This window comes from Nycticebus coucang, chromosome 18, assembly GCF_027406575.1.
Source record: "Nycticebus coucang isolate mNycCou1 chromosome 18, mNycCou1.pri, whole genome shotgun sequence".
NCBI classification, from domain to species: domain Eukaryota; kingdom Metazoa; phylum Chordata; class Mammalia; order Primates; family Lorisidae; genus Nycticebus; species Nycticebus coucang.
Genome location: NC_069797.1, coordinates 74,743,450 through 74,767,916, shown reverse-complemented (window position 1 = coordinate 74,767,916; position 24,467 = coordinate 74,743,450). Strand labels below are relative to the sequence as shown.

At 52.8% G+C, this 24,467-nt stretch overlaps 2 protein-coding genes across 3 annotated transcripts in view; both read left to right on the top strand.

Moving 5' to 3' along the window:
* RNF157 (ring finger protein 157) overlaps positions 1-15,529 on the top strand; it is a 104,710-nt gene extending 89,181 nt beyond the window's left edge. The window contains exons 13-19 of the mRNA XM_053569337.1: positions 426-534; positions 2,246-2,357; positions 2,807-2,979; positions 3,238-3,303; positions 4,453-4,501; positions 6,302-6,412; positions 14,638-15,529. Coding sequence (XP_053425312.1) covers positions 426-534; positions 2,246-2,357; positions 2,807-2,979; positions 3,238-3,303; positions 4,453-4,501; positions 6,302-6,412; positions 14,638-14,759 — 742 coding nt within the window. The 3' untranslated portion in view covers positions 14,760-15,529. The remainder of the gene's footprint in view (positions 1-425; positions 535-2,245; positions 2,358-2,806; positions 2,980-3,237; positions 3,304-4,452; positions 4,502-6,301; positions 6,413-14,637) is intronic.
* Positions 15,530-17,988: 2,459 nt separating this feature from the next.
* On the top strand, positions 17,989-23,961 carry FOXJ1 (forkhead box J1). Of its 2 annotated transcripts, XM_053569336.1 has the most exons (4): positions 17,989-18,579; positions 18,716-19,258; positions 19,839-20,505; positions 22,208-23,961. In XM_053569336.1, the coding sequence occupies exons 3-4, from the start codon at positions 20,008-20,010 to the stop codon at positions 22,973-22,975; spliced, it is 1,266 nt and encodes a 421-aa protein (XP_053425311.1). In that variant the 5' UTR covers positions 17,989-18,579; positions 18,716-19,258; positions 19,839-20,007; the 3' UTR covers positions 22,976-23,961. The 2 variants fall into 2 exon arrangements, with proteins under 2 accessions (XP_053425311.1, XP_053425310.1); XM_053569335.1 differs by having other exon boundaries at positions 17,989-18,768.
* The last annotated feature ends 506 nt before the right edge of the window (positions 23,962-24,467 follow it).

Here is a 24,467-nt window from a genome sequence, read left to right as displayed (position 1 = left end):
AAAAAGACTTAAGTCCAACTAGATACCAATCATGATAGGGCTTCTATAGTGGAGTAAAGGAGGATATTTTATAGCTGAAAATATTGAGACCCTAAAAATATCAGGGGTTTTTCAGCAATTTCACTGAAGGAGCTGAGTTTCTGGTGCCCAGCAGAGGTCTCAGCCCCACCCTCATGCTCTCTCCACTCCCTAGTCCTGGCCAGGTGTGGTAGCCTCTAGACCCAGCTACTCAGGAAGCTGAAGAGAGGGCTCATATGAATCCAGGAGTTTGAGTTTAGCAAGACCCCATCTCAAAAACAAATGAACAAACAAAAAAGATCTGGTCTCCCTTTTAGCTTCCTCTTCACAGCAGTTATGCTGTTCCTATGAAGTCTGGTTAGCAAGAGTACAGGGTAAGTTCTGTTCTTTCTCCTGAACTGTTACAGATCCATTTCCCAAAATTCTTCTGTGGTACATGAAGAAGAGGATGAGCGTTCCTGCAGTGAGTCAGAAACACAGCTCTCTCAGAGGCCATCAGCCCAGCATCTCACAGAGGTCATTTATAGTCTTCTCCTTCCCCGGGTGTGGACTCCAGGGACTGTCCTTCTACCTGCATGGCTGTCAGGTCCCTCTGCTTTCATTCATTCATCAAACACCTTTGCAACACTCTCTGAGGGAGCAGCAAAGGTTTCCTTAGATTTATTTATTCAGCACTGGGGGGAGCCTGTATGATTTGCCAGGCACTGTCCCACATGCTGAGAGCAGCAGCAGGAGGAAGCCACAAAAATCCCTGCTCTCCTCATGCTTATATTCTAGCTAGAGGGGTGGGGATGGACACAAAAGACAAGAAGTTAAAAATGTGTGTGTGTTGGATGGTGCTGTGGATCAGAATGGGGGAAGGGACTGTTGAGGCTGGAAGTGAGGAGTCTGGAAGCAGAGAGAGTGAGCCACGCGGATGCATGAGAGAGGGCTGGAGATCCGGGAGGTGCTGGGAAGCCATTGTGGTGGGGTGGAAGCAGACTGGAATTTTCTGCCCTTACACACGTTACTTAACAAAGATTAATGACACACCTACTCTCTGTAGGGCTAGAGCTAGACATGGTGGGGCATAGGAAGGTGATAAAGTGGTCCCTGCCCTTAGGGGCTCAGGTCTGGCTGGGACAAGAAACACAATGAGCAGCATCAGGCCTGGCATGTTGCTGCTGCTTATAAGTATTCAGTGAATGGATGAATAAGTGAATTTTAACTATAGAAAGAAGTGTGCCCCAAACAGATAATAGAGTGCTATGGCAGAGATAGATAAGATTATTCTAAGTGGAGGAAATCAGAAAAAGTATTCCAGAGGAGTAGTAGCATTTGGGCCAAATCTTGTTTTTTTTTGTGGTTTTTTTTGGCCAGGGCTGGGTTTGAACCCGCCACCTCTGGCATATGGGACCGGCGCCCTACTCCTTGAGCCACAGGCGCCACCCCAAATCTTGGTATTTTTTAGACATGAGGGGAAAGGTGAGAGAAACATCCAGGTAGAGGGGGTGATGCATGCAAAGGCTGGGGCAGGAAGCCAGGCTTGGACAGGCCAGCGGTGTGGTGAGAGCTCTGCTTCCCCAAGGCCCCCCTTGAGGAAGAGCAGCATGGCTGGAACTAGATAGGAGGAGACCCAGCCAGGAAGCGGCTTCAGTAGCCCAGGCTAGAGGGAAGCCTAAACTAATCAAAAGAGGACCGCCTGTCGGGAGGCGAAGGGATTATGGAGATACAGTCAGCAGAGCTTTGCATGTGTGCCCAGGTGCCTGGCAGGTGGGGGTCGGATCAGAGCGGGATGTAGCAGGCACCCAGGCAGGAAGCCAAGGCAGAGTTTGTTTTAGACGATGGGGCTGGAACTGACCGCCCATCCACATGAACACATGCTGCTGGTGGTGAGGCCTCTGCTGGTTTTGTATTCTTTTCCCTCTGAAGGAAAACTGATCATAATCCTGGGGAAACCTGGGGGGTCCCCATGTCACAGCTGTTGGGTGACCTGTGTCACCTGAGCTTCAGTCTTTGTACAGCCTCGGCAGATGCTGTGCCTCAGGCAGGAGGTGCTGACTGAAGTAGGTGGCTCCCATGGGAGACAGTTGTTCCGGGCCAGGGCTGAGAAGTGAGGATGGAAGAGAAGCTGCAGCCTGTGCATGCCTCTCAGTGTCCTCTTTCTGCCTCATCCCTCCCCAAACCCTTCCTCCATTGTGGTTGGCTTATGCTTACTCCAAACCCTTGTGTCTCCCATGTGCCCCAGGAAAGTGGTGTGACTCCAGAAAGTGAGAATCTCACCTTGTCATCATCAGGAGCTATTGACCAGTCGTCTTGCACAGGGACACCCCTCTCGTCCACAATCTCCTCTCCAGAAGGTACATGAAGGAGAGGGGAGCAGCTGCCTAGCCTTCCCCTTAACTCATCCGTGGCTGCCCTGAAATTTCCTCTGGGAATGGACTTGGGAGCAGCAAGCTAATGCCTGGGGTGTGTGACTGAATGGGCCGGCCTGAGAGAGGAGGGACTTGCTCTCCTGAGACAGAAGGGCGGGACAGGGTTTGCTATGCTAGGGGAGTACAGGTCCTCTTAGTTGCAGCCCTGCCATCATGAAGGTTCCTTTAACATTATGAAAGGGAGAAGCAAATCTCTGGTCCCTCAAGTTGAGTTCTAAGCTCCAAAACCTTAACCCTAAAACGTTTTTTAGGGGAGAGAAGGTGATATACCTCTCACTGCCTGAGCACAGGGAGAGAACTCTGTTCCCCAGGAGCCAGGCAGAAAGAAGCTCTGCCTGACCTCAGGTTCCTTCCTCTATCCCCTGTCTCCAAAGGCCCTGCCAGCAGCAGTCTGGCCCAGTCTGTCATGTCCATGGCATCCTCCCAGATCAGCACTGACACCGTCTCCTCCATGTCTGGCTCCTACATCGCCCCTGGCACTGAAGAGGAGGGAGGGGCTCTCCCTTCTTCCCGGGCTGCCAGCAGGGACCCCTCAGAAGAAGGAGAGGTAAGGGAAGGTCACGGGAACCACTCCGGCCTCTCTGTGCTTTGTGTGCCTGTCCAAAGTGGTCTCATCCAAGGTCTGCTGGGCTGGGCTGCATAGCCCCCCAGTGTGCTGGAAGGGGTACTATGCAAAACAAGGCTGTCCCTTAGACTGGCACCAATTTCGTACTGAAGAAGGCATGGTTTAGGGTTTGCTGTCGGGAAGGCTTGCTAGGAGAGCCTGTAGTAACTGTGCCCTTTGGACTTTGTGGCTCTTTTGCAGGGGCTGCCAGCAGAGTCTCCAGAGAGCAACTTTGCTGGCCTCCCAGCTGGAGAGCAGGATGCAGAGGTAATCCAGACCATGGCTCCCCTTCCCACCGCTGGAGCAACTGCTGGCCTTGGCTGGGGATACCAACAAGGGCAGGGCAGGAGGCTATGCAGAAGAGCCTTCCTGGGTGGTTGACTGGGGTCAGAAGTGGAGAGTGGGTACAGATAAGGGCAGCTCCACTGGGCATCCGGTGAACAGGATAGCTCCAAGGTGGTAGGTGTGGAGTGGGTTCAAGGGGGAACTTGTCCTGCCAGACCCTAGACTTTAAGAATGTGTCATTCTTCATACATCTGTGTTTACATAGGCGGAATGAGTTGCAGCTGCTCCCTGGCACTGGGGCCCATCCAGGCCTGACTTCAAGCTTTCTGCCTGCCCCACTCACTGTGCCCAAATGGGACCCCCTCCCATCAGGCAGGCAGGACTGGGATTCATGTGAGAAGTGCCCTGACTGCAGTGTGGGTGGAATGCCTGGGAGCACTGGCTTGCAGTGTTGACTTTAGAACTTTTCTTGGAACCTGATACTCAAAGTAATATCTGGATAGCGTTTGGGACCCTAAGGGATTTCTGAAAGTCTTCCAGTCTCATGATTTGCCTTTTCTTTCTTTTTTTTTTTTTCTTTTTGAGACAGAGTCTTATTATGTCATCCTCTGTAGAGGGCTGTGGCATCACCGTTCACCACAACCTCAGACTCTTGGGCTCAAGCAATTCTCTTGCCTCAGCCTCCTTTGTAGCTGGGACTACAGGCGCCTTTCACAACACCTGGCTATTTTTTTGTTTATTTGTTTGTTTGTTTATTTAGCAGGCTGGGGCCAGGTTCAAACCCACCAGCTCCAGTGCATGTGGCCAGCACCCTAACAGCTGAGCTACGGGCACCAAGCCCTGATTTGCTTTTCACTTAATAACTTTTATCTTGGCCTCAAGGAAACAGTATCAATAACGCTATTAACAAGAGTGTTCCTGAGAGGCCATCCTGAGCACATTGGTGACTGTGGAACTGTCCCTGCTGCCCTCACTAAGCTTGGCCTCCCAGGCATTTCAGACATGGCGGAAACATGTGCTATTGATGTGGGCCCTGGAGTTTGATACCATTAGGGTGATTAGTTCTGCCTTTAGCCAATGGATTTGTTCATTTTTCTGCTGGATGGACTCATGGGTCTTCTTCTTTCCTAGGGAAATGATGTTATGGAGGAAGAGGATGGATCGCCTACACAAGAAGATGGTAAAACACCTGGTCCTTGCTCCTGTTCATTGTATTTCTTTCTTGGGTGTTCTTTCAAGGGTAGATAAAAGGGTGCCTGTATGACCCAGTGGCACTGCCCAGTTGTGTGGCTGTTGGAGGACAGGTTGTCTTCTTAATGGTATATCAAAACAAACAGGGCACTGATGACCTCAGTGACCTTCCAGACCTTTCTGGGGTTCAAAGCCAAGGATGTCAGGGTGAGGATGCTGCAGAAGACAGACGTAGCTCTGTGTTTACCTTGAGTCGGTTCCTCCCTGCAGCCGTTTCCACCTTAGTCCCTCAGAGCAGCCCCCTTGTTGAGCAGCAGTAGCAGTGTCTTTGTGGGGAGGAAGGACCATTTGGCAGCTAGTCAGGTTTGGCTCTAATGAAAAAACTCCAGAGCCAGGACACATCAAAGGAATTAGGTCCAAGTTTCTTCAGCAGCTCAGCTTAGGCAAGAATCTTGTAGGCTGTTCTGATGGTTTTCCTACTATAACTCAGGCCTCAGTTATGTCTTCAGGTGGAAGTATTTTATTTCCAGTAAGGCTAGAAGAGGAATGGCCTACACAACAAGGAAGCAGGAGGAAGGGGGACAGGAGAGTCACCTCTGTGCAGGGAATACTGATTCTTGCCTCTGCTGCTCTGAGGTATCTCTTACAGGGAAACCTCCAGAGCATACGTGTACCCCAGTCTGGATGTAGACGTGCCAGCAGATGTCATCCAAGTTGCTTCTGCTTTAGCGCTGGCCATCGCTTGGGGGTGTCAGGAGGTGCATGCAGGCTTGATGGCTCCCACCTGGCCAAGGAGCCTGAGGACAGGGTGGCTCCAGGGATGGGCTCCTCTGCTCCGTTCCAGCCCCAGAAGGTTTGGAGCTTCCCTGACTCAGAGGATGAGTGCTCCAGGCTCCAGTGTTACCTTTTGTGATTGTTTCTCCCAGAGAACATTTGCTTCTAGAAAGTTCTGTGGGGGATAGGGGGCGGCGCCTGTGGCTCAAAGGAGTAGGGCGCTGGCCCCATATGCCGGAGGTAGCAGGGTAGCAGGTTCAAACCCAGCCCCGGCCAAAAACTTCAAAAAAAAAAAAAAGAAAGTTCTGTGGGGCCAAGTTGTCTCATCTGACATTCCTAGCCCTTGTGGTCAATTTATACGTTCTTTTCACAGAGAAAAAAAGAGGGGAACTTAAAAAAAAAAAAAATCACTTCTAAAACTTTTCCCTTCCCCTCTTAAATACCTATAGATTTCTAGTCACTTAAAATGTACTCAAAATAACAACTCAATTCTCATAAGCAATTAAGTCATAATTTTGTGAATGTGGTCATTCTGCTTGGTATGCAAAATTATGGAACCTGAGACCTTTAGTTGTTATTTTATGTACTTATTTTGTAGAGATTTGTGGTCCTAAACACCCAACACATACCCAAAGCAGACACAGACCTGAGCAGGGTGACTCCTGCCTGGCTTTCTCTGGTTGGTGCTGCCTGGCCTCTGCCCGGCTCTGCTCTCCCCAGGGTTCTCAGCAAAGCCTGCATCTTGCAGCCTCCTCAGTGACCTGAATTGTTAAGGGACAGCAGATGGAAAGGTGCCAGTTAGAGAAACAGAACAGGAGAGCTTGAGAACACAGACATGCCCACACAATTTATTTCTTTTTTTTGTCCACTCTTTACCCACTTCATTATTGCCTTTTTTTTTTTTAATATATGAGTCAACTTTTTTTGTCTCCATCCTTAAGACTTTTATTTTAAGGGCAGTAAAGCAGAGAAAAACACAGCCAGTCCCTCTCTAACTACATTAACTCCGTTACAGGCCAGAGGACATGTGCATTTCTAGGTATGGAGTGTGACAATAACAATGACTTTGACATCGCCAGCGTGAAAGCACTGGACAATACGCTGTGCTCTGAGGTCTGCTTACCTGGTGAGTGGCAGTCTGCTGAACATGAACTTGGTGGGAGACAGTTCTCTTTGCTCTTACCCTGATACACCCATCTCCTGCCCTGCAGCCAAGAAGGTCCAGGGTGTACTAAGTGCTGGAGACCAGTTGCTGAAAGGAAGTGAGAAGCCTTGGGCTTTTTGAGAGCAATCTCTGCTCTAAGTGAGAATATGAGGAAACGAAGAAAGTAGCCAAACTTCCTCTCTGTACGATTTGGCCTCATCTTGAATCCCTGCCATCACGATCTTGCAGATACCATGTCAGGAGGCCTGGTTTTCTTTTCATTAACAGAAAGTTTGAGTGCCCCATGATCACATTAATGTACACGGCTATGATTTAAAATTAATAAAAAAAAAGGAAAAAAAAGAAATCCAAAAAAAAAAAGCAGGAAGTTTGAGTAGATAAAACACCACCTCTCCATGAAGGTCTCAAAAAGACGGCCTGAGCCCTTTAAAAGTGAAGCCCGGCTGAGCACAGTGGCTCACACCTATGATTCTAGCATTCTAGGAGGCCGAGGCAGGTGGATTGCTTGAGTTCAGGAGTTCAAGACCAGCCTGACCAAGAATGAGAGCCAATCTCTACTAAAAAATAGAAAAACTAGCCAGGCATAGTGGCAGGTGCCTATACTCCTAGCTACTTGGGAGGCTGAGGCAGGAAAATCTCTTAAGGGCAAGAGTTTGAGGTTTCTGTGAGCTATGACTCCAGGGCCCTCTACTGAGGGCAACAGAGTGAGATTCTGTCTCAAAACTAAATAAACAAACAATAAATGTGAGCCCTAGCTCCTTAGAAGAAACGTCTTGCACCGAGGATGAGAAAGGAATGTAAAGCCAGTGTTGAACAGGCTGGGAAATGACCCTGGGACTGCCATGTGCATTGAACATACTAGACTCGGATCCCAAAGCAGAGGTCTGGGGCCAGGAGTGGCTTGTGCTCCCTGGAGCCCCAAATTTAAATCTGATCAGTTTGTCACTGTTTATTCCTTGTCACAGTGCTGATAGGAACTTAGGATAACGCCTCTCCAAGGGCCCCAAGAACCACTTTTCTAAAAGCCAGGTCCTGCCCAAGTGGACTCCATCACATGTCCCCTCCTCCTCGTTTCATACAGAGATTGTGCTCCACGTTGTGTTGGCTGTGCTCCTCTTAACCACTCCGTATGTTAAGACTTACTCAGCTTCAGAGCAGCCCCATCATGGGTCCAGTGCTTTACTAGCTCAGTGAAGTGGCTGGAAGTGTTAGAGCCACACAACCTCTGGTGGCTGCCACTCTCCATCAGCCTGTGGAAGACATGGCTCTAGCATGCTCTGGCCCCACACAGGCTCCTGGCAGGGGAAGCTGGAATTCTCAGGAGACACTTTCTCCAGCCTATCAGTGGGCTCTTAAGTCATTTTCTCTTCCTTCTGTCCTGAAGATACCACCTCGGTCTCTCAATCTTCAGTGAGTCTTCTCCTGCACAGGCCCAGGAAAGACCCCCTTCCTGCCTGAGTATGGAGGAGCACGGAGGAAGGAGCACTGACCATGTGCCCAGCCTCCTGCCACTTAGGCCTGGACTGCAGCTGCTGGATCCAGGGCCCACATCACTCACTGCCTTCGTACCCTGACCTTGCTTCCTTCTGTCCATTTGTCTTTTACATCAGCTTGTCAAATGTAAATCTGTCTGATTTGTTTATTTTTTAAACTCATTTGTTATCTAGAGTTGGTATGAAAGTTCATGTTCACTCTGCACCAACACCGTCCCCTCGCCTCTACTTAGCCCAACACCAAGCTTGCTGGACTTGTGCACACCTGGGAGGCTCTTGCATAGGGCTATAAGCAAGGTTTTCATTTCTAGCAGGCAAGGTCGCGTATTCAATATATTAAGATTTTCTAAGAAAAATATTTGTGGCCAGGCACAGTGGCTCATGCCTGTAATCCTAGCACTCTGGGAGGCCGAGGTGGGTGGGTCACCTGAGCTAGAACAAGAGTGAGACCCCATCTCTACCAGAAACAGGAAAACTAGCTGGGCATTGTGGTGGGCGCCTGTGGTCCCCAATGCTTGAGAGGCTGAGGCATGAGGATTACATGAGCTCAAGAGTTTGAAGTTGCTGTGAGCTATGATGCTACGGCTCTCCCCAGGGCAACAGAATGAGACTCTGTCTTAAAAAAAGAAAAAATAGAAAAATATTTGCAAAACTCTATTAATTTCTTTTCAACAAAAATGGGAATGCTTCTGTGGCAAGGATGATGAGAAGGATTTATCTTTAACTAGCATCCTTGGTCAAGTGTTGGGTGAAGAGGATATCTCTGCCCTGGCTCTGCCCTTTGACCGTGGCCACTCTCTACTGGCCATCTCTCCTGGGGCTCCAGGAGAGAAATCTAGGTCCCTGCCTCCCTCCAGAGGCTGCCCCACTCACCCCTATTTTTTGGCAAAGGGAGCTTATGGGAGCTATTGTAGCCAACAGTGCTGGTTGAAACTGAGCTTATTTCTTCTGCTTCCTCCTGCTCCTCACTCCTTCCGGCCAACCTGCTTGTCAAGATTTATTCCACATATGATGGGATTGAGGGAGGGGAGCAGGAACTAGAAGAAAGCAGCCGTGGGGGTCCTTATGATTTCAGAAGCCAGCCGTTTTGAGATGATACTGGGTTCACAGTTTGGGCCAGACATGCAATCAAATACTGTGACTGCTGTCAGGAGAAGGACTTAGTGTCCACTGTGTCCTTACTAATGATCTAAAGGCCTCTGGATCTCCCGTTACAAGAAAGGAGAAAATGTATCTGCTGACTTAGCAAAATGTTTCTCTGGTTCTTCTGTTAGAATCACACTGGTAGTAAATTCTCTCAAAGTATCTGCTGGGTTAAAGACAGGAATAGCCACTTTTGTAGGTCCCAAGGAATAAATAGGCCTCTTCACGCTCAGCTGCTCTACGTTCAAATTCCCTCCCTGTGCTGGAGACACACGCAGGCTATCTTGGCTCCTCGCTACCTCTGCAGCCAGCTCCCATAAGCACAGCAGCTCACACACCTGGTCTCTGCTGAGTCTGCTTCTCTCTTCAAGGCGGTGCCACTCCCTTCATAGGGGGCTGGTAGAAGGCCACACAGGATGCTCTGCCAAGAGACCCAACTAGTGGTGAGACTGAGAGCTATCCCAGTCCCCATCCCCACCAGTCTGTTCAACACTTCGGAGGGGCTTACCGGTGCCTATGTCATTCTCATTCCAGTTTTCCTCTCCATAAGAAGCTTCTGCAGCCAGGAACGGTGCGACTCACACCTATGATACTAGCAGTCTGGGAGGCGGAGGCAGGAGGATGCTTGAGCTCAGGAGTTTGAGACCAGCCTGAGCCAGAGTGAGACCCTGTCTCTACTAAAAATAGAAAAACTGGCGGCACCCATAGCTCAGCAGGTAGGGTGCTGGCCACATACACAAGGCTGGCGGGTTCGAATCCAAACTGGGCCAGCTAAACAACAATGACAACTGCAACCAAAAAACAGCTGGATGTTGTGATGGCTACGTGTAGTCCCAACTAGTTGGGAGGCTGAGGCAAGAGAATCACTTAAGCCCAAGAGTTTGAGGTTGCTGTGAGCTGTAATGCCATGGCACTCTACCCAAGGCGACATAGTGAGACTATCTCAAAAAAAATAAAAATAGGAAAACTAACCAGGCATCATGGTGGATGCCTTAGGGAGGCTGAGGCAGAAGGATCACTTGAGCCCAAGAGTTTGAAGTTGCTGTGAGCTATGATGAGGCCATAGCACTTTACCCAGGGTGACAGAGTAAAACTCTGTCTCAAAAACAATAAAAAGAAGAACTTCTGAGACTTCTTAGGCCCCAAGACCAAGGGGAAATTTCTGGTTCTTGGTAGGTGGGAGGTGTGTTGTGAGATTGCTTCCAAAATGTTCTTGAAGCGATGAGAGCCCAGTGGGTGGATGAGGCAGGTGGCAGTAAAATGAGAATGGTGAGGCCTGGAGCTCAGAGGCGAGGGTGCCAGCCACATACACCTGGGCCTGCCAAAACAACAGTGACAACTATAACGAAAAAATAGCCGGATATTGTGGCGGTTGCCTATAGTTCCAGCTACTCGGGAGGCTGAGGCAAGAGAATTGCTCAAGCCCAAGAGTTTGAGGTTGCTGTGGGCTGTAACGCCACAGCATTCTACCAAGGGTGACATAGTGAGACTGTCTCAAAAAAAAAAAGAATGGTGAGGCCACACTAAGTAGAGATGGTACTGGGGAATTTGGTGGCAGGATGTTGATGAGGGCAAACGATGGTTCTATGAGAAGCTCTGGGTTGTGTGTGTAAAGGAAAAAGGCAAATAATCTGTGTCTTTTTAGTGGAAATACAAACACAATTTTTAAATGATTATGTTATTGCACAGCAGTGGGCATAGCCAATTAAATCTAAAAATACTTATGGAGACCTGAAATTTAGTTCCCATCTCTTTTCAAGCCTCATAACCCAAGACCAAGATGATACTAGGAAAGTTTGCACTTCCTGGACACTAAGGAAAATTTTGAATTAAGTTTTTCTTTCCCTGCAGAGAAACTACAAAGACAACTGAATTATTAGAGTCCTTAAACTTAATTAGTAGCTTGGTAAAGGCAGGAAAGGGGTATGCAAAATTTCCCTAAATGTGCTCCCAAAATCCACCTCTAGAGGTCTCTTCACTCTCCCATTTCTGAATCCGCAAAACAGGAGTTGAATGGAAAGTACCTTAGTCTACCTCCCTCCAAGGATTTTTCTTTTTTCTTTTTTTTTGAGATAAAGAGTCTCACTAAATTGTGGCATCACAGCTCACAGCAACCTCCAACTCTTGCGTTTAAGTGATTCTCTTGCCTCAGCCTCTGAAGTAGCTGGGACTACAGGAGCCTGCCACACGCCCAACTATTTTTGTTGTTGTTGTTGTTGTTGTTGTTGTCATTGTTGTTTAGCAGGCCTTGGCCGGGTTTGAACCCACCACCCCAGTGCATGTGGCCGGCGCCCTAATCAAGCAATGGGCGCTGAGCCACCAAGGATTTTTTTTTTAACTTTATTCAAATTAATATGAGGGTACAATATTAGGTTACATTGTTCTCACTTCCAAGCCTCCAAGGATTTTAAACATTTGAGTTCCTTCTTTTTCTTTCTTTTTTTTTTTTTTTTTTTTTTTGTAGAGACAGAGTCTCACCTTATCGCCCTTGGTAGAGTGCAGTGGCGTCACACAGCTCACAGCAACCTCCAAATCCTTGGGCTTAGGCGATTCTCTTGCCTCAGCCTCCCAAGTAGCTGGGACTACAGGCACCCGCCACAATGCCCGGCTATTTTTTTGTTGCAGTTTGGCCGGGGCTGGGTTTGAACCCGCTACTCTCGGCATATGGGGCCGGTGCCCTACTCACTGAGCCACAGGCGCCACCTGCCTTCTTTTTTTTTTTTTTTTTTTGGAGACAAGAGTCTCATTATGTCACCCGCGGTAGAGTACTATGGCATCATAGCTCACAGCAAACCTCCAACTCTTGGGTTTAAGTGATTCTCTTGCCTCAGCCTCCCAAGTAGCTGGGACCACAGGCGCCTGTCACAATGCCCAGCAATCTTTTGGTTGCCATTGCCATTGTTTGGCAGGCCCAAGCTGGGTTCGAACCCGCCAGCTCCAGTGTATGTGGCTGGCGCCCTAGCTGCTAAGCTACAGGCACTGAGTCCTGAGCTCCATTTTCTGATTGGAAAGTCCTGGATTCAGACAGACAAAATGATGGCACTCACTCCAGCAGGCTCCTCAGCACCCAGACTTACTCCTTGCAGCTAGCCTCACTGTCCAGCAACGCTGGGGAGAGGGCAGCAGTGGGGCTTGACTGTGTCCTCAGAGTCCTTTCCTGGAGAATGAGTGCTTCATTCTTGCTGCCAAATCTCCCCTTACCACAGAGTGTACCAAGAAACCAGGGACAACAGAGACTTCAGATGCAAGTGTTGAGTCTGTTCCACAAGGAACCAATTTTCAGCCTAAGGCTTCTGGAATGGTGGAGTTTGTACCAAGGTCTCTTGTGAATTCACAGCTCACCGGGCAGCCTCTCAGTGCCAGCATTTCATGTGTGCTGGTAGTTACGGTGGTGATGTCACTGCTGTTTTTTGTGTGTCTGTCTGTCTTCTCTCTTTTTTACCATTTGCTTTTGGTCTTTCCTACTGAACAGCCGCAGTTCCGGAGTCCTGCCCCATAAACATTGAGGAATAGGTATGAGATCTACCAAATTATGCAACTGAACAAACAGCTCATTTTATTTGGGGTTCCTAGCTTAAAAAGCTATATAGCCTGACATTCATCTTGCCACACCTAGAGAGGAAGAAGCACCTTTGACTCATGTCCCAGGCTCCAGGGCCCCAGAGAGTAAAGACCGCAAATTCAGTTTGGGTACGAAAGATAGGTACCTAAGATTCTACTGTTCTACTCCCCTCTTTCCCTAGGGTCCACCACCACAAGGCTATTATTAGACCTTCAGAGCAGATGTTCACACCATAATGAGAAGTAACCAGTTTAGACCTGGCATCCTTAAAGGTGTCCTGGGCCGGCCAGAGGTTGCCCTTGGACACTCATAAGTGGCCTTCCTTAAGCTCAGGACTACACTGTACAGTTGGTCGGCCCTATCCACTGAACAAATCCTCTGTTGGCTCAGGCGTGCTGCAGTGGGGGAACCAGAGCTTCTGCCCTGGAGGAGCTGACAGTCTCCTGGAGGAGGCAGCGAGGGGAGTAGAGAGGCAGTTCAGGCTGTGGGGAGCACTTCGGAGCACAGAACACTGGGCCTCCCCTGGCCCTGAGGTGCCTTAGAGGGCGGGCCCTGAGAGATAAGGCTCAAGAGCCCCAGAGGAGGAAATGCCTCCCTCACCCCAGGGCAGAGGTGGCTGAGGTCCTGCCTTCCCTCAAGAAGGGGAGCTGGGGGCTGGAAAGCAGGAGGCAGTGGGGAGGAGACCAGCCCAGGTGCTTCCTGAGCCATCTGTCACGGAGCCAGGTGCTCTGCCAGCACTCTCCCGCCAGCACTGTCCCTTTACTGCAGTTGGTCCTCACAGCAACCCTGGGAGCTGACTACTTGTCTCTCATTGGATGGATGAGAAAACCAAGGCTCAAAGTCAAGTGGTGTACTCAATATCACAGTCAGCTCATTGTAAAGTGGGAGTGAAGCCGGTTTGTGTGACTGCAGATTTAGTCACACCACTAGGCAGGATGCAAACAGGAGGTGGTGGTGGGTTGGATGCAGAGCATGAAGGAGAGAGGAGCACCGAGAATGGGCTTCCAGGTGGGTGGTGGGGGGCCCCTCATACACAGTGGCAGCAGATTTGGGGCAGGAGAATGAGCTCAGTGGTGATACATGTGGAACCCCAAGGCTCTCAGGCTAATGTCGCCTGAGCTAATGGCCCCCGCTGATAGCAAACCTCTACCTGCTGCTTGGTGCAGTGGGAGGGGTGCCTCCCTCTGTCCTCCCTCAGGGTGCTATCTTGTCCCAGACACCCTGTCAGGCAGCCAGTCCCTTCCTGCTCCACCTTGATTCCCACAGAAAGCACTAACACTCTGGCCTGAACAAACCTGCTCTTCTATCCCCAGCACTTCGTCCTGCCCTGATGAAAATTGCTCAGCTAGGTCCTGTCTCTGTGTCCTGGTCCCAGTGCATCATAGCATACAGACACTCTTCAAAACCAGTAATTATGGGGCGGCGCCTGTGGCTCAGCGGGTAGGGCGCTGGCCCCATATACCGAGGGTGGTGGGTTCAAACCCGGCCCCGGCCAAACTGCAACCAAAAAATAGCTGGGCGTTGTGGCGGGCGCCTGTAGTCCCAGCTGCTCGGGAGGCTGAGGCAAGAGAATCGCTTAAGCCCAGGAGTTGGAGGTTGCTGTGAGCTGTGTGAGGCCACGGCATTCTACCGAGGGCCATAAAGTGAGACTCTTGTCTCTACAAAAAAAAAAAAGAAAACAATAATTATGGCATAAAAGTGTGTCATAGGGCAAATTCACAAGACAAGGAATAGCTTTTGTGTCCTCTCTCTGGGAGCTACAGTGTCAGCAACAGTACCCAGCCCAGAGGGCCAGGAGCGGCCCCTGCAGCACTGTGCCTGCCCCTCTCGTTTTTCTGTTGTTTCCTGTGACTTACGCCCATACAGGAGCTTCAGCTCACATGCATCCTGCTCGCTTCTGCACCAAACTCTCAGGCTGCCCTACTGGAGACACTGACTGGACCCAGCCAAAGGTCTGGCTCCTGTAACCTTCACTTTCTCTTTCCCAGGTACCTGGCACGCTGATGACAACGTTGTCAGTCATCGTAACACCCCGCGCAGGCGCCTGTCATCCAGCAGCCTGGAGGACCCCGAGAATCGGCCCTGCGTGTGGGGTCCGTTGGCTGTTTGAGAGCCCAACTGCTGCACAGGGCTCCTTTCCCATCCTCACATTCCATCTGTCCTCACTGGGCTGCCTCCTGGGCATCCTTACCGAGACACATGTAGACCTTTTATACTCATGTGAAAGCTGGACGTTGAGTTCGGCCTCTTCCTTCTCCCAGCCTCGCCTCCTGTGACCGTGGTTCTTCCCCTCTCAAAAGGGACAGGAAGCCTCCTTTCCTTTCTTCTTGTGGACTGAGGCCACTCAGTGAACTGCAGCTCATGAGACCTTTGCAGAGACTCTCTGGAATGTTCCCACTGTATGTCAAGGTCCAGGTGGAGCTGAGGTCCGAGGCTAATTGTTTCTCACACATCTTTTTTCTCCTTAAGGGGCAAACCAAGAAGACTTGGAGTTTTGGCAGCTTTGTTAAAAACATCTGGCATTTTCTGGTCTCTGGCACATCATAACCAATTTGAAACCCCAATTGGGGGTGGGGATGGGGGCTGGCCCCTGTGAAAAGGGAGAGCCACATTGCACTGTACGTGGAGTTTTTCCCTCTGGAAGCATCAGGAGCTCCTTTCTCAAGGAAAAGAGAGATGGTGGCAACCAAAACTTAGTTAAAAAAAGAAGTAGCTAGCCGGGCGTTGTGGTGGGCGCCCGTAGTCCCAGCTGCTCGGGAGGCTGAGGCAAGAGAATAGCGTAAGCCCAAGAGTTAGAGGTTGCTGTGAGCCGTGTGACGCCATGGCACTCTACCCGAGGGCGGTACAGTGAGACTCTGTCTCTACAAAAAAAAAAAAGAAGTATAGCAGAGGTAGTCTCCGGAGCCTCATGTGCCTGTCTGCTTAGGGAGGAGCCTTGAATCTGAGAATTGTGTTAAGATGATTACCCTTAAGGAGAATTTCTCCTGATCAGGTACATTCAGGAAGGCTTGGGACTCTATCCTAAGTGAACACTTAAAGAAACACACTTGCTGACAGCCTCCATGTGCCAGGCACTGTGTGAAGAGCTGTCATATGTTGCCATATTTCATCCTATCTCAGCCCTGGGAGGTGGGATCTTATCCCTGTTGCTCCTACCTCTGCCCCCTTTTTTAACAGTCAAAGGAATAAGCTAAGAGAGATGTGAACAGTGATTCTAAAACTGGTGCCCAAGATCTCCAGAGGCAATGGTAGAGAGCACTGAGCTGAGCACAGGCAGCAGCATGGGGCCGGCGACAGTGGCTGGAGGTTGGGATGGGGCCTTCACCTCAAGGACCCTCCCTGCCTTCCATGTGTTCCTCTCCTTACCAGAGAGAGGGGAGGTAGAGACCTCCACGTGCCCATTAGCAGTTGAGAGAGACTGTTCCACTCATATCCCCTCTGCTACCCCAGTGTAAGGCACAGACAGAAGCCTAGAACAGCATAGCTAGACGCTAAGTTGGTGAGTGCTGTTAAAACTCCTTTCTCAGCACTAGTCTTACCCATGGAGTCCACGTGACACTTGGACAGATGTGCTGTCTACTGGCTTTCGGAAAAACTGCTTGTTTCTCTGGGAGGCTGAGGCGGGTGGATCGTTGGAGCTCATGAGTTCGAGACCAGCCTGACTTAGAGGTAGACCCTGTCCCTAAAAATAGCCAGACGTTGTGGTGGGTGCCTGTAGTCCCAGCTACTCGGGAGACTGAGGCTAGAGAATCACTTGAGCCCAAGGGTCTGAGGTTGCTATGAACTATGACTCCATGGCACTCTACCAAGGATAACAAAGAGATAGTCTGTCTCAAAATAAATAAATAAAAAGAGAGAAAGCGCTTGTTTGATGGAGCATGAGATTATCCTGGAAGCAAAGTTAGTAACAACGGTTTGTAAGGTTGAAATATGGGAGAAGCTGATAGGCTGTGCCCACTGGGGTAGACTTTTTTAGGATTTGGGACTGCCACCCTAGAAGAGATTTTTCAAAACCATTTCTAAGACCAATACCTTCAAAAGAGCCCAGGGGGTTGTTTGCACCTTGTGTGTAGCCAGAGAGACCAGAAGTGTGATGGCTGATGGTTGTTGCTGCCTGGTGGCTGTGGCTCATCCTGCCCTGGTGGAGGAGAGCCTGTCATCTACCCTGTCTGGAATACTGCAGTGGACTCTCAGTTCAGGCCCTACCTAATGTCCTTTCCTTCCCCCAACATTGTTACAGCCCCTTTCATACTTAAGATTTAAGCCAGTATAAGTTGAGCAATAACTCCCTTTCTGATTTCCTCTGAGTATGAGCCCAGAAGCACCAGGCAACAGGGAACTTCCTTGCCCTGGGGTGGTAGCACACAGACCCACCTCCTGTCCCCAGCAGGTAGTATTTGCAGTGTAATGTTACCTGGGAGGGTGGAGGAAGGAGCTGAGATGAAGGGGATTCAGGTAAACAGTAGCCACAGTGGCCAGGAACCCTAAGAGGAAGTTGTTATTGTCACCCTTTCCCGGAGGATCTGTGTCCTTCCTCCCAGTAAATGCTCAATCCTCTCCTAAGAAGAGGCTCAGAAAGATTCCTCAAGGTTTCACTTCCATATTGGTTTCTCAGCTCCTATTTTCTTTCTCTCCCCTTTGTTCTCAGCTCTTCGGTGAGCAAAAATAACCCATCTAAAGGGGTTGGTTTCAGTCAGCCTGAGGAAGGCAGGTCAGTTGCCAGCTCTTCTGCCCTAGTCTAGAGAGTCACATTGTCACAAGTTCACCCAGAGAGAAGGGATGGAGCCTGGCTCCTCCCAAGAGGGCACCAACTAACTGTGGAAGCCCAGGGCTCCTTCCTCTATGGCCAGGCTAGGTCTGTGCTCCCCATGGCCTTAAGGTGGTGTGATCCTGGCCTCTCAGAGCCTTTTTTCCTTCTACCCAGTTGCATCGCACCAGAGTTTATTCCCCAGCTTGGGGCATCTCCTGGGCACAGACCCACACGCTTTTAAGCCTTCTCACTTGGGGACTTAGGATCCTACCCACCTGGTGTTGGCACTTTGGTTGCTCAGTATGCTTTAGGGTCCGCACACCCGTGTGTGCATGTGTAAAGTGTTTATGCCATCTGTGTGCCCCTTGCTCCCTGGAGTACACTCGTGGGAGCGCTACAGCAGGGACATCAAGGACGCAATATTTATGGATTGCTGCATGACTCTTAAAAATAAAGCTGTTTACAAGGAAAGGAGCGCTATTAACTGCAAACTGGGCTTATGTGTGAAAATTTCTGTTTGACTTTCTCCAGCATTCTCTAATATTTTTACTCAGGAGGATCTAGAGTTGGAGGAGTGTTAGAGGCAAGGAGTGGAGAAAGGCATGTTCTCACCTGGAAGGTGACATGCCACTGCCTGGCCTTCTGCGAGGCCCTGCTGCCACCAGGCTTCCCAGTGCTCCAGCTCCTGGGCAGAGGCTGAGCAAGCAACCCAGCCCCCACCACCGCCTCTGCAGCAGCCTTACACCAGAGAACTTCCAACACTGCAGCTCCTCAATAATTAAAGAGCAGGAAACCTGGTGACAGGAGGCAGGCCAGAGGAAGGGAGGAGGGCCGGCCACGATCCCCAGTGTCCCTCTACCCGAGTCCCTGTCACTTAAAGATTGGCGAAATTAACGGGACAAATGACCCCACTAGGAGAATTTGGCAAGTACATGACTTTTCTGAGTTCTATCCACGGCCTGTGCTTCCTCTGGAGAGACTGCACTTCTACAGAAGCCTCTGGAAAGATAGTTTATGCGAACCTGGCTCAGGATGCGAGTTGGGAGGGAACTGCTTACCCGGAAACCCTGGATTACCCTCCCCGCCTCGGTGTGTCAGCGATCTGTGTGGCCGCTTCTTTGGACATGAGCGGCAGGTGGCATCGGAGAGTCAGACTTGTCTGCGGGCACCAGAGACGACAGTCAGGGTCTAAAGAGAAGGAAAGGCCGCAGAAACATGAGAAAGCGCTACTCGCAGCGCAGGAGAGAGGACAAAACCCCTCAAGGACGTGGTTCCCGAGCTTGAGCCCGCTCCCAATCCCAAGCTTGGCCCCCAAGTCCTAGCTGGGTCCTGGAGCGGTCAGCGTCTCGGAGCCGCCTGGGCAGGAAGGGTAAGGGGATGGGACTGGCAGTTCCCCAAGGTGAAGAACCGATGGCGGTTCCTGGGGCCTCGGGAAGGAGTGGCGAACCGCGCGCTTCTCAGACCCCAGCGCGGGGCCCTAGGGCGGGAATGCGTCGAGTCCCGACGCCGTGGCGGGTAGGGGGTTGGGTGGCGCGGGAGAGGGCGGCAGAAGGAGGGAGTTCGAAGAGAGTTGCCGCAGAGAGTAGCAAGTGCCCGCGGTCGCCTTGGAGACGTGCTGACCAATAGCAGCAGCGGAAGCTGTTTATAGGGGCGGAGCGTCGCCATGGCAGCAGGAGAAGCCTTTGGAGCGGCTACTTAATGCCGGTCCCGGGGCCGCGGGCACTCAGAGAAGCGCCGTCGGGCGGGGGGGCGACGAGGGGCGCTGGCGGAGCTCTCGAGCTGGGGGCAGAGAGCCGCGGGGGGGGTGGGAGGAACTTCTTCCAGAACCTTCCTCGGGACCGGGCTGCTGTCTGAGCCAGGTAAGGGACTAGGGGACAGGGAGGGCTACAGGCCACGGTAGGGAGGGCCTCGGTACCAGCCCGCTCTCCCATCGGTCCCGACAATGCGGTGGGCCAGGGACTGCCATCTGAGGAATTTGAGGGAAACTCGCTTCCTGCCCCCACCTTATAACTCTATGTTCTGTTCCCTTCCTTTCCCTTGACCGCCCCCTAATCCTCGTAGCCCTTCAACAATCAGACGACCTTTTCGACCCCTGCCCCGTCGTTCTGCCTTCCCTGACTTTTCGCCCCATTTCCATTTGTTGTGGGGAGGAAAGGGTGCTGATTTCCTAGTCTTTGAGAGAAGGGGATAGAGTCCTGTTCCCGTGCCCTCTTCCCTCCTTTGGCTAACAAAACCTTGAGGAAAGGGAGAGAGAGGCAGCTCTGGTGGGGTCGGATGCCAGGGCATTGCTTCTGTTTCCCAGATCTTGGCACTAAAAGATCCTGCCCAAGGATCTTTGAATCTTTGGTGGGGATAGTTTTAGAGGAGGTTCCCCCTTACACATACCTCTCCCCTCGGGAGTGGGGTAAGAGTGTTCAGCTCCCACTGTGGTCCCCGCAGGCACCACATACGTATTTGGAGAGGGCGACCCCGGGGTCGCGAGATGGAAGCGTACGTCCTGGAGGCTGTGTAACTGGAGCTGCGGGAGTCGGCGGGCCAGAGAGCGTGGCGGGCCACCCCCGGCTCAGCCGGTGGATGGTGACCGCCCCCTCGGAGAGTCGCGGCAGACATGGCGGAGAGCTGGCTGCGCCTCTCGGGAGCAGGGCCGGCGGAGGAGGTCGGGCCGGAGGGCGGCCTGGAGGAGCCCGACGCCCTCGATGACAGCCTGACCAGCCTACAGTGGCTACAGGAATTCTCCATTCTCAACGCCAAGGCCCCTGCCCTGCCCCCGGGGGGCACCGACCCCCACGGCTACCACCAGGTGCCAGGCTCCGCGGCGCCTGGTTCCCCTCTGGCGGCCGACCCTGCCTGCCTGGGGCAGCCGCACACACCAGGCAAGCCCACTTCGTCGTGCACGTCGCGTAGCGCGCCCCCGGGGCTGCGGGCCCCACCCCCCGACGACGTGGACTACGCCACCAACCCACACGTGAAGCCTCCCTACTCATACGCCACGCTCATCTGCATGGCCATGCAGGCAAGCAAGGCCACCAAGATCACCCTGTCGGCCATCTACAAGTGGATCACGGACAACTTCTGCTACTTCCGCCATGCCGATCCCACCTGGCAGGTAGGGGAGGCACGAGCGATGGCCGCTCCCTCCCCACTCCCTTTCTCCCCACACCACACTGGATTCACATTCCAAATCTTCAGGCCATGTAGGCGCGGAGCAGCCGCCAGGGCCTGGGAAGGGAGGACCAAGAGTCCAGTTCTTAGAATTGCCCCTCTTTTGACTTCCAGAAGGAGAAAAGGGAGAATGTCCAGGGACCAAGGGCATCAGGGGTACAGACTTTAAGGTTCTAGCCCCTAGAATCTAGGGGAAGGCACCTGCCATTCATCCAGCAGGCCCAGCCAAAGGCCAGGGCTCGACTATGTGCAGACACAGCCCCCTGGGGGAGGTGGTGGACTGAGGGCACATTCTTGTCCCAAGTCCTAGAATTCCTAGACACTGCCCTACTCACAGACAGTTTGCCAGGGCTGGACTAAGAAACGGACACTGGAGCCTGGCTGGGAAGCCAGGCTGCGCATCCCACCTTTTTGCAACTGGCTTGGGGAATGAGTGTGAGAGAGTGCTTGAAGGGTGTGATGGCCAGCTGTGTCCCATTGGAGGACCATGGGGCCCTTCCTAAAGCTGCCATTCTAACCCCACCACCACCACAGCAATTCCTCCCCAGTTTCCTGCCCCACCCCCTCTTCTCAGCCAGCCTCCCTGGAGGGGCAATTACCTGAGCCAGGTACTTTCCACAAGGGCTCTGCTTGCCACATTGGCTTTGTGTTCCAAGTCTCCGGAACCTGGTACAGAGCAGCCAGGGGCCCAGGCCACCATGTAAACATCAAGCTTGCTGGGGGGCACTGTCCCAGCCCAGCACCTGCCCTGCTGTCCCAGCCCAGGACCCTGTCCCCCAGCATTGTTTGGACAAGATTAAGCACCTAAGAATGGACGCAGCAGCATGATGATGGGTTTGAGGCTAGGTAGACATTGCCCTGAGCATCTTCAGCCATCAGGACCAAGGGCAATTGGAGAAAGACACCCCAGCAATGCCTAGACTTTTCTCTGGGGCACCCAAAGAGGGCAGGTTACAGGATCACATCATAATCCCAAGCATTCCAAATGGCCCTGACCCTGGGGTAGTGCCATTTGTAGCCTCAGTGAGAAAGCAGAGACCCTACCCCCACCCTACCCTAAGTCTGTGCAGTTCAGCTTTTGGAAATTGGCCCCAGGAATGAGCACTATGCTCTTGGCTAGGTAATAATCAACTGAGCCTGGGTTGGGAAGAAGGGGCCGTGGGGGGTGAAGGCTCAGGCCAGCAGCTGGCTCTACAAACAAGGAAAGACACCAAACACACACACACACCATCCTACCCAGCCCCCTCCCTCGACCCACTCACTCCATAAACAGAAGGCCAGCCAGGCCCAGGCAAGGGAGATGGTGGTCCAGGCCCTGGGGGAGCCCAAGGCTTTGGCCAGAGGCCGCAAGTGGCAGGGTAAGGGAGGGAGGGCAGGTGACGGGGGTGGCACTGAGAGCCACCCTGCAGCTCAGAGCTCGGATGACTGAGCAGGCAGATATCCGGGCAACAGGGAACAAAAGCCCCCGACAGCACTCCAGGCTCCCAGTGCCCTGTGGCTGGTGTCCCAGAGCCACAGCCGCCTGGTTAGAGCAGCCAGTCTGTCCTCTCCCCTTCGTGCGTGGGGGTCACCCAGGAGCACTAGGTGCTACCATCACCAGGATCCACACTGATCTAGTGGTTCCTCTTTCTCTCGCCCTCTGCCAGAATTCCATCCGCCACAACCTGTCCCTGAACAAGTGCTTCATCAAGGTGCCTCGGGAGAAGGATGAGCCAGGCAAGGGGGGCTTCTGGCGCATTGACCCCCAGTATGCTGAGCGGCTGCTGAGTGGGGCCTTCAAGAAGCGGGGGCTGCCACCAGTCCACATCCACCCGGCCTTCGCCCGCCAGGCCACACAGGAGCCAAGTGCTGCCCCCTGGGCCCGGCCACTGACGGTGAACACCGAGGCCCAGCAGCTGCTGCGGGAGTTTGAAGAGGCCACTGGGGAGGTGGGCTGGGGCATGGGCGAGGGCAGGCTGGGGCATAAGCGCAAACAGCCGCTGCCCAAACGGGTGGCCAAGGTCCCACGGCCCCCCAGCACCCTGTTGCTGACCCAAGAGGAGCAGGGCGAGCTGGAGCCCCTCAAAGGCAACTTTGACTGGGAGGCCATCTTCGATGCTGGCGCACTGGGTGGGGAGCTGGGCACCCTGGAGGGCCTGGAGCTGAGTCCGCCACTGAGCCCCACCTTGCACGGGGATGTGGACCTCACCGTCCATGGCCGCCACATCGACTGCCCCACTACCTGGGGGCCTCCGGTGGAGCAGGTTGCAGACAGCCTGGACTTCGATGAGACCTTCCTGGCCACGTCCTTCCTGCAGCACCCCTGGGACGAGAGTGGCAGTGGCTGCCTTCCCCCAGAGCCCCTCTTTGAGGCCGGGGACGCCACTCTGGCTGCCGACCTCCAAGACTGGGCCAGCGTGGGCTCCTTCTTGTAAGAGGCCAGGCCCCACCCCACCTCTGGACAGTGCCCGAGTGACAGCCCAAAACTGCCCCCCCCAGCAAAGGCCCACGGACACCCCACCGCCCAGGCAGGGGCTGGGCCTGGTCTCCCAAGCCTGGCATCATGAGACCACACAGCCACCAGCTCCTGCTGACCTCAGATTTCAGCCCAGGAGGCTGAGAACTGGGGGCCCAGGACAAGAATTGCTGCCTCCCCACCCAGCTCCCTATACACCAGTGTTTCACTGATCCATATCTCCTCTGCCCCAGGAACCGGTGAAAGGGCCCTGCACCTTGAAAGCTGAGGCCTGGGGCTGGGGGGGCCCTGGTCAGGCTGGGGTGGAACAGAAAGGGCCCTCCCCAGAGTGCCCAGACTCCCTCTTGCTTCCCCAGGTCTCTATCCAGAGAAAGTTCCCAGGTACAACAAATGCTAATTAGGTGACAGCAAATTAACCCCCTGGAGGCCTCTCCTGGCAGAGCCTCCCTGGAGCCTGGGGGGCAGAGGCTGGACTGGAAGAGGGGGCAGAGCAAGGAGACAGAAATGAGGGGAGCACAGGATGGGGCATGGAAATCTTCCCTCAGGCCTCAGGGTCTCGGCCAGGCCCCATCCCCAGGGTAGTTGTAAATGGCAAATCTTTGAGCCCAACTTGAGACTGGGATCAGCAGGAAGTTGAGGTTCTGAGGGGCTGGGGCAGGGATCTGGGGGGGTGGGAACAGCCAGACTAACTTAGTGTGTGTAGCTGTAGCTGAGGCTTAACTGGGAGGGGCATCAAGCTTGCTGGAACCACTGGGACCAAGAAGGGGGGAGCCCTGTGCCCCTGCCTGTTCTTGTGGCGGGCAGACAGGCAGGTGTGCCTTGCTCCACCTTAACCCCCTGGGCTGCAGCCCACATCCACCCTCCTGCCCTATGGGGCAATTTAACCTTTTTCATGGAAAGTTATTTACAATAAGAAATTTTTAAAAATAAAATTTTTTAAAATCTGAAAACGGACCTGCTCAAAACTTTCTTTGGGAACAGGTAAGGGCCCAGCCAATGTTCCAGAAGGGGACACTGACAGCTAGCAGAGACCTTGATGAACTCCCCACAACTTCAGTAGCCTTGGAAGTCCCCAGCAGCCTAGGCTCCAGTGCCCCCATCTGCCCAAAGGGGAGACTAGTTCCTGGATCAGCTGGAGACAAGGGGAGGGGTTCAGCCCCTGCTCCGCCCACATAGGGACTCACAAAGGACCATGCAGTCTTCCACCACCAGGCCCCCCACTGCGAGGGCCTGCCTGGGCTCGTCAGCCTGAGCCTCTCTCTAGTGCCTCCCTGCCCTCTCCTAAAGGACCAGGTATGAGGTCACAGGCCCCAGCCCCAAGGCCCCCACTTCTTCCCACTCTGGTGTGCATTCACCCAGTGCAGGCTTGGGGAGGACGCAGGCCACTAGGGAAACAGCTGGGGAGGTGTTCAGACTCTCCCCCACTAACACTAGCAGGTCCAGGGTGTGAG

What these genes read in the sequence shown, in the direction of transcription:
- FOXJ1 (XM_053569336.1), top strand. Translation starts at nt 20,008, where the DNA reads ATGGCGGAGAGCTGGCTGCGCCTCTCGGGAGCAGGGCCGGCGGAGGAG. An exon ending in ATGCCGATCCCACCTGGCAG is followed by an intron (nt 20,506 to 22,207) that starts GTAGGGGAGGCA and finishes GCCCTCTGCCAG; the next exon opens with AATTCCATCCGCCACAACCT.